General features: G+C 44.3%; 1 protein-coding gene across 1 annotated transcript; it reads right to left on the reverse strand.

Annotated features, from left to right (window-relative positions):
* Positions 1–919: 919 nt before the first annotated feature.
* Positions 920–5,569, reverse strand: EVX1 (even-skipped homeobox 1; the record flags this gene model as incomplete). The annotated part of the gene is made up of 3 exons (XM_084618310.1): positions 920–2,536; positions 3,382–3,635; positions 5,158–5,569. The coding sequence occupies 3 exons, from the start codon at positions 5,567–5,569 to the stop codon at positions 2,006–2,008; spliced, it is 1,197 nt and encodes a 398-aa protein (XP_084474436.1). The 3' UTR covers positions 920–2,005.
* Between the last annotated feature and the right edge of the window lie 4,038 nt (positions 5,570–9,607).

Genomic DNA, 9,607 nt, shown 5'->3' on the forward strand with positions numbered 1-9,607 from the left:
TGGAGGTTTTAGTACATTCCTTTGCCACTATCTGAAATCGCAACCGTCCTATTATTCATAGAACTAAATACCATTCTAATAATACTTTGGCGTACACGAAAGGCCCATCAATTTTAATAAAAAAAGATTTCTGCTTTAAAATTGATGGAAAGGGTTGGTCCTTAATGATGAGCGTGGAGAATTCCCCCTCTCCCTTTTGGATCAGTTTTTCGGATAAGCAGTTTTTATTAAAATGAGAAATAGTTTGAGAGGCATTCGTATCTTTCTTACACTTGAGCAGACGACTACAGAAATATGTTATTCGCCCCATTGTCCCGAGGACAAAAAGTCTTAAATGCGACAATAAACTAAACAGACGTTCCTCAGAAATTTAGCGCAAAGTAGATAACATAGGTGTTAAAATGTCTTTGTTTCCGTTCAACATTAATTTTCCTGATTGTTGAATTGTAAATATAAGGAACTGCAAGAAAAAGAAACGGTAGAAAGCAGTATTCTTAGGGTTTTTTTTAAAACAAACACAATAAAAATATTTGTGATGCGGTCTTAAAATTTGTCTAGCTCTTTATTGCGACATGGTAACATATAGTAACAGTGAATTCTTTGGGCTATTTTAAAAGAGAATTCATTAAACAATTTCTGTCTTGAAAGAAACTATTAGCCCAGTCCAATATTTGTGTTTTTAGAATTTCAAGTTGACAGCTGCACCCCATTCAGACAACAATCCAAGCAAAACCACGAATACTATCTTCCACTGTAACATACAAGAAGCAAAGGGAAGAAAAAATAAATTAATCTCAAGGCGGAGGAAAGACTTTACACACAAATGGTGTGAAAGTCACATACAAATGCAGAGGTTGGGGAAGGAGGGGGGAGGAGGGGAAACTAACAAAAAAAAAAACAAAAAAACCCAGCACTCGAATCTAAAACCCAAATGCAGCAAAGGAAAAGAAAAGGAATAAGCCAATGGGAGACCTGAAGGTGAAATACAAAGGAAGGAAAATCGCCTTTGCTCTAATTTGCAGACTAGTGATTGTCTGAAGGAGTTCAGCTCCCTGTCACCTAATCTCTTCCCTTGGCGGCTTGTTAACGTTTGGCATAGGGTCTCTGTTCAGAGAACATTATACATTCGACATTCAAAAAGCCTCCTTACATATACATCACTTGCTAATTTCGTCAGTGTGTGCACATTTCAGCAACTGATAATAGGACATTGTTAGTTAAAGGACAAATAGCTCTGACCCACAAACTGACAGGATCTTTTTTTTTCTGCCAGTTTCCGTCTGTCTCTTAAAAATAAAAGTTGGGAGGAAGGAGGAGACGAAATATTGGATTTCTGCTAAAAAACGAAGGGTTTATATTACTGAGACAGGGAAAGAGGTAAAGAATGCAATTAAGCCAAGAAAGTAATGTACAATATGTCACTGTACTTTATGGCAAAAACAGTTTTCTTGATTCTAGAAATAACTGGATAATACTGTTGAGTTGCTATCTCGAAACCCTTTTAGTTGGTTGTTGAACAATCTGGTAAAGCATAAATCTTGACTTTGTATTATGCACACAAGACATTTTATTATCAGCAATTTTTCTTTCAAGTATTTCAGATTTTACTTTTCAGTCATATATAATTGGGCATAAAGATTTTGCTGTGGTTTGGAGAAGTTCTGCCCCTTGGTAGGTTATCTGGCCATAGAAAATAAAGTCCTAGTTCATTTCTATGGTATATTGTAGAAAGTAGTGTATATCAGTTTTTGCCTTCATAGTGCAGAAGCCTAAATTCCTCCTTAAGCAAACACATCACTAGTGGTTCCCCCCCCCCCCACTTCTTCTTCTTTCCTGTTTTATCTTGGAATGTAAATCCTTCAAAGACTGAGCTATTTTTAGTCTTTTCCCCCATAGGTGTCCACTTATGGGAGAGAACACGATTAAATAAACGTTGTATGTAAGTACTTTAACCTTATGGGAGCCCATGAAAGGGGCATATGATTTATAAACCTGAGATGCAGCTTTATCTTGTTAAAGGTACTTCTTCCCGCTGGTCCATGGATACTGAGGTTGCTTTGCTCAGCACCGAGGGTGTGAAAGTGAGAAAAGAGTCAGTCCTGGTTGTGGCTGAACAGGTAAAGTCTGATCCTGAAGGTCTCTGTGCCAGTCCATTGGACTGGCTGCTGTGGCAAGCCAAGCATGAACAAGGGCTGCCTCCAGCACTACTGAGTCCATGAGTTGGGGCAGGGTAAAGAGAAGGATGCCTGAATGCACAGAGCAGTTCTGGTCTAGGGTAAGGATGAGAGAGGACCCTAAAGGTGTCAAGTGGTCTCAGAGGGGTACTGAAAGGGGTGGCAGCAGAGGCCGAGGTGGCACCAATGCCCATGTGGGAGTAGTAAGGAAGGGGCAGGTGGGATGGGAAGGGGTAGGGAAGATTGCCAGTTGCCGCTGCATGACTCATCATGTACGTGTAAAAAGCCGGATCTGCTGGGTGAGGCCAGGTCATGGCCAAACGCTGCCTCTTGTCCTTCATCCTGCGGTTCTGGAACCAGACCTGGGAGAGACAGAGGAAAGAGAGAACGCTCTTAAAACCTGCACACGGTCGGGCAGGCAGAAAGGCCATGCCGGAAGGTGCATTTTGGACACAACTGTGTGTTCCGTCTGTTCTCGCCTCAGACTGCGAGACACACACACACAAAAGTCCTGGCTGGTACATTCGTTTCCCACAGTGAAAAGATTGGGTGCGGAGGTTGGTTTGTTGGCGAAGGAGAGCTAACCCACTATTTTAACTATATAGGTTAAACTGGCAAAATAAAAATATATCGTTCAAATAATGAGCTGTCATCAAGTAAAAGCTACAATTTGTCCATGTAAAAGTTGCTATAAATCTAGAGGGAGATCCAAAGTGGTGGCCTTTTTGTAGACACTTTTTTCTTTCTGACTTCAGAATTGCTCTCCTACTGTGCTTGCTGTGGAGTTCCACATACGCCAAACAAGTGTATCTACTGCCTAGAAGCACTGCATCCTTCACAGCATCTTGTGAACTCCCCTGGGGCATTTGCGGTTCAGTTTGTGTTTTATTTCACGTGGCAAACGGTTGAAACGTTTATGTTAAATGCTCATTATTTAAAATTTCCCAGAGTGTAAAGGGAACGAATTCTTAAAATCAGGGGAAAAGAAGAGTAAAAACACTTAGAGGCTGGCTGTCAGAGGCCGCGCTTGCCTGATCGCTGATAACTTGTCTTAAAAGCTACCGAGCGCTGCTTTTTGTGCAGAAGGTAGCAGGGCGCAGCCGGGAAATGTTTGTTCTACTGAAATCGCTTCCCAGCGTTTTGCAAGGAAGCCTGGCCGTTTAGATTTATATCGTGCTAATTGAAAACATGCCCAAGCGGTGTGTACCTTGATGGTGGTTTCTGGCAGATTTAAAGCAGCTGCCAGTTCACATCTTCTGGGCCTGGACACGTAGTTCTCCCGGTAGAATTCCTTCTCCAGCCGGGCTATCTGCTCGCGGGTGAAGGCGGTACGGTAGCGGCGCATCTGATCGCTGGCGTTGCAGGCCAGCGAACCCTGGGAGCCGCCGCTGCCTCCGCTGCCCTTGGGGGGCTCCCCCCCGCTGCTGGGGCTGCCACCGGCCAAAGCCTCCGAGCACGGCCCTGCACAGTGGAGGAGCCGAGAGCAGAGACACACGCGTGATACATAGACCGAGGGGGGGGGTCGCCCCCCGCCCGCTTCCCCATCGATCCCCTGCTCCCGCTGCTGTTGCCCCCCTTCCTCCTCCCTCCAACACAGGACAGTATCCACAGCATCCTCAGTTCACAGACGCAGCCCTGCGGATGCTGGGGGCACTGACCCCCAGCTGCCTGGGCACATAGGGCGAAGGGAGTGGGTCATTTACTTGGTGTTTACTTTCTGGAAGTAAGGAAGTGTGAGCTCTCCAGCCCCCTCCTCGGATCCTACACGGGGTTCTTACTGGTTGCGGTGCTTCCTTTCCGCATTGTGTGCGGTAGGAGCTGAGCTCCTCAGCACCCAGTTTAAATATCAAGCTATGGCACCCCCCCCTCCCCAATTGCGTGTTTTCTTTTTGTGGGTGTGGGTGTCCGTTCCCACTCCAGTCATCGGCACCGTACAGTGCAATAGCCATAGCCAGCATCCCCGGCAGCAAACCAATGGCAAATGGCCTGGACGGAGACATGGCAGCAGGCAGAGCTCCTTCCTTACCGGGGGTGAGGGTGGAGATTTTGGGGACCCTTCCCTCAGAGTTAATATCCCCTCATGTTAAGTTTAAATAAAGCTCCTGGGCAAACTGAAAGGGAAACGACCGTCTTCTGTGCCCAGTCTCCCAACTTCTAGGGACAGAAAAGAAAAGGAGCTGATTTGTTTTTCTTGTGGGGTGGAAGGAGGGGAGAAGGGGGTGGGGTAGCAGAAGAAAAAGGCCTGGACGCTGCATTTGCTTTCAAATGCAGCCAGTTCTCATTGTGCCTGAGACCAAAGGCAATTAAATCATTGGGACCATTTCCGAGCTGGCGCCACCGGGACATGGAAGTGACAAGGTAATTTGGACCTTTAACCAACGTGCAAACAGGGACCTACTGCTGCAGCTTTGGCAGCCAGGAGTCTGCAGCGATTTTACGGTCTTTATGCCTGCTTCCGTGCTCATCCAAACACATTTCACCCTGCTCTCTGCCCGCAGTTACACAAATCGTTTGATCTTGCAAAGCCCAGGGAAGGTTGCTTTCAACCCTTGAAAAACGCACACAAAACGTTGGGGGGAGGGCGAAGGGAAAGAGGGGCTTCCTAGTGCATGCACTATGGAGGAAAAGGCTCGTAGACTGGGTGTGAATTAGAATAAAGTCTTGCTGCAGGAAAACTTGCAAAGGCAACGATATGTTTAAGTGAGGATGCGATTTCACTCACTCTGTTAAGTCATCAGGACTCTTCAGAGCCATATGCGCCTCTGGGTGCGTAACAGCCACATCTGCAAACCCTACTGTTCCATGCAGAACAAATGCACAAAAAGGAAACGAATTCGGGTACAAAACACCCCTACTCCTGGCCGGTCACTAAAACAAACTGAAGCCTAACAGATATTCCAGGCTCAAGGACACTAGTCACCCAGCTTGGCCGGCGCCCGAGCGCGGGGAAGGGAAGGGGGAAGCAAAGGGGAGTGGTGGGTACCTTTGCTGGGCTGGTACTCGGCGTTTCCCGTGGCGCAGTCCGGGGTGCAGCTCACCTCGATTTCCTCATAGAAATCCGACTCGGTGTCCGAGCTGCTCTGTTGCCCTTTGCTAGAGATGGGCTCCGAGGCGAGCTGCTGTCCGGCCGAGAGCAGAGCTGCTGCCGCCGCCGAGCGACTCTCCGGGACCGTCCCTGTCCCTGGCAGCACTTCCACCTCCTCCTCTCCTCGTCCCCTTTCTCGGGAGGATAAGGGGCCAGATCTCGGGCTCAGGCAACTCCGATGGATCATCTTGTCCTGCGGTTCTTGGACTGGGCTTCCCACTGCTTCTGACAAATTAGAGACTCTCTTGCCAACAAGAGTGCCAAGTTGACCTCCTTCCAGAAACATCACCATATCCTTTCTGGGTTCCATTGTGGTTTTCTTCCCCCCCAAAAATCCACGTTCCCCTCCCCCCCACCCCCCCGCGCCTCCCGCCCCAATCCTGCGCAACGCACAGCCCAGTGCAGCGGAGCCCGCGGTGAGATAGGGTGACCTTGTGATGCGAACGCTACACTGTGCTGTGCCGGCTCTGGGAGGGATCACCATTGCCCTCTTCTTTCTAAGCTGTCATCCTTAATGCTGCAATCGTCATTACAGTACCACCGGTGACGCCACACATTGATTGCTGGGGGATAAATAGAAACGTCTGCCACTGCAGAGATGAAAGGAAGAGCCGGAGCTAATGGCTGGTGGTGATGCACCAGGTGTAAGGGCTTGGGATGCGGAGGGAAGTGTGAAAAAGAGATGCATATGGAATTCAGCTGCAAAGAGACTGTAACATGCGGAAAGAGTTCCTCAGGGGGAAGCCTTGATAATGAAGTAACCTTTTGATTTTTCTTTTTTTTGAACCAGAACCCTGATCTAAAACTCACCAGAAGATCCATAGCTACATTGTAGAAGTGTGAAGATACATTCTCAAGCCTCTTCCTTCGATGCATTATGTAGTGCTTACAGCCAGCTTCCTTGTCACCGCACATAGGAGGTTTTAAGAATCCTTTGCAAAATCGAGGATGAGGAAACCTTTTTATTAATACTTTAGTGTATAGGTAGCCTTGGTCACTTGTTCCGTTTCAACATTTCTCCTTTGACAGCGTTTGCTTTGTGATTTTCATTGTTATCAAAAGGGTGTGTTAAATGCTAGAATTGGCGCTAATATAATTACTGCAGTTTTAAACTTCAAATACGATTATTGATGCGGTTTTCGTAATTGTAGATGTCCTAGATGTTTAGCACTTACCATTTGAATCTGCTTATTTCTTCTTCCACAGTTTCCATTTGCGAGATGATTTTTCTGCTGTTGGGTGGTTCCCCCCTTTATAATAAAATATTTTGCATACAATTCTATTTTTCGCAAGAAGGGAAAACGGCTACAAAAAATAGTTGACAAGACGAGAAGCAGGCTCAACAAAATAGAAGTTATCAAATCCAGTCCTTATACAAAGTAACAGATGCTGTGAAATATAAATGGCAGGGGCCACCATTTATACAGTACTGATCAAAAATAAGGAACCCTATATAAAGATAGTGTATATCTGCATACAAGCAGTAGCATATGGAGTCTCTTAAGTGTATTTTTATATTTACAACGAGCAGGGGAAGCAGCTAATCTATTTTAAAAAATATTTACTTAGACATGTAGTGTAAAGTAATTTTCACCATCTGTTGTAACTAGCTTGTCCTGTCTTTTCAAAATGTTATTGGTTAGTCATGTTACAGAAAATGTTCACCCAATTACCTTTCCAATCTGGTAGGGAATTTACTGGCATATTTGAGGTGACGTTGTTTTGATAGGAGAATAGGAAACATAAGGAAAGAAGCATTTTATATTTATTTACAGCCCTGTGAAGAAGGTTTATGATGATGATAGGGAAAAGAAACCAGGATTTACAATATTATCAGTATATAGATTAAAAATCTGTTCCACGTATAGGGATAAACATACTACTTTCTGGCAAATCAAATATTTTGATGAGGAGACAGTGACAAAACCACCCTCCGTGGTCTTAAATACTAAAATAATTTACGAAATGCACTAAATATGCCTCCAGATGAATGCGCGCACAAATTTGTAGCATGCAATTTTGATAATCTCCTGAAATGGTGAAAACTGAACACTAAATTTGTATTCTGTTCTCTTCCTTGCAAGTTTAGACAGCGTCTGGACCTGCACCCCTCCTAATGCTGGAAGAGGAATCAAATTGCAAGATTGGGCACCGGTGGGAAGTAAAATACTTTCTTCTCCGGAAGCTCCAGCAATGTGACGCGCACCCCCGGTATAATAGTGGTTGGACTGTTTTTAATGTTATCATTTTTAACCGTTGGCAGAGGGGGTACCATCTGGAGAGTGAGGGGAGGGGATTCGCAGCTGGGGAGCTGCACTCCAGTTCAACAGAGTTTGAGACTGAAGTTTATGAAAAATCAAGTCCCTTTGCTAATATAAAGTAACCAATGGGTAATGAGGGGGAAAACGCCCCAAACGATGAGACGGACAAAACTCCAGTTTGTCTTGTTCAATGCCAAATGTATGCAAGCTACTGTCGCCGGGGTGGAGGGGGGAGTCTTGAAGGTAAGATACAACATTAAAGTGTCTTGAACAAGCTGAAGTACTTAATCGGCTAAACTAGTCAGTACTGTCGGGGTACAAATCTGCTCAGATTCTGAGGGAAGGGTTGAGAAGCCCTTGGAAATAGGAACGGCTCCATTGACAGCTGTCTTTGCCTTAGTTGGTACTTTAGGGAATGCTTCCCAATCGCGTGAAGAAAATTACCACTGGGCTGCTTGGAAAATAACCCTTCTGAGAGAAATGTACATTGGGACTGCACTGTGTAACAGTTTACTGTGTCCCATTCGTCAAATGATTTTAATGAGGTCTGTTCTCCGACCCTTATACACATATAATTTTAGAATACATTTATTTATCTGTCTCCCCTTCTGAGTACCCCACTCCTGTCTCTCACTACCCCAGAAATCGCATCCTTCATGTGGATTGGTTTAGAGAGTTTGCCAATGCGTTATGCTGTCTGAATACCGCGGAAGATCAAACGTGGACCAAACCAATACTGAGCCGGACTCACACAGCATCAAAAATATCCCTATTTGCTCTCACAAATTTAAAGGGATAAAGGGCCTGAATCTGTCTCTGTTCACATCGAAGGAAGTTTTGCCAGTGATTTAAATGGGAGCAGGATAGGGCCTTAAATAGGTCCTCTTTAGCTTCTAAACCCTGGTTGGATCGCCACAATGGATAATCCCTTTTAGGTCAACAATTCTGTGGTAGAACAGATCTCTGAAATTAACTCCCACCTGTTCCATTCTCACTTCTTTGCAAAACCCAACCTCCCACTGAAATGAATGGGAGATACGAGTGCGCAAGGAATAAATGCTGGACTTGGCTGGCTGTAGTCTGTCTAATGTTTACCACAGATCTGTCAAGACTCATTTGGAGGGACACTCCCTCATTTGAGATGAATTTTCAAGCAGTTTGGAAAGCATATCTCCCACGGTTTTGCTGCCTGTTTCTATGAGACATTTAAACCCTAACGTTTTATTCTTAAATCTCCCTCATACAGATGGTCACAGTCATGATGTAGTACTCACTTAAATTCAAAACGTTTAAAATCGATTCATTCCATCGTGTTTATAGCTTTCCTTGCTGATATATGGCTGAAGAGAGAGACCAAAGGGATGGCATTCAAAGGGTAATATGTCAACTCAACGTTTACCAATTCTAAAAAGCAAACGAAATGAACGGGATTCTTGTATGTCCACGAATAAGACCTGTAAATAGTAATGGAAAATTTATACGTTACTGCTAATGACACATATAAAACAGAAGATTCCCTTCGGACTAATCTGCTTGGGAAAGAATGTTTGATTAATCCACTTCCCACGAGCCAATATGGTGTCAAAATAACCTTTTAGTGATATTGTCTAATTTTTATTGTCATCTGAATCTATGATGATTTTTGGATTTCTCCAAATTATCCCTCCGCCTTGCCTCCTTTTAAAAACTGCTTTAAAACACATCTCTAAATTAGTAATCACTGAAGAAACTTATACCTAACTCAAGTGAATTAGCAAAACAGAAAGCCTATTTTTAAAATGTTAATGGGTGGTGTTAACAATAATGGTGTAATTATCACTGTTTTATTAAGGCTATTTTTTATGACACTGTTAGAGGTGAAAGCTTTGGAGAGAAGGAAATAGGGGCTTTATTCTTTAACTCTTAGGGTGTAAAGACAAGATGATAGAATAAAAGCAAATAACATACAGGTGGGAATAAGGATAAGAGCATATAAGTGGTATGTGTGTATATGGGCATATGTATATTCTGTGTTCTGCTTAGCAAGCAGAAAACGAATCCCACCATGTATATGGAAGGCTTATTCCTTTGTTCCTCATTTTTACCTG

Source organism: Lepidochelys olivacea (assembly GCF_965140295.1).
Source record: "Lepidochelys olivacea isolate rLepOli2 genome assembly, chromosome: 2".
NCBI lineage: Eukaryota > Metazoa > Chordata > Testudines > Cheloniidae > Lepidochelys > Lepidochelys olivacea.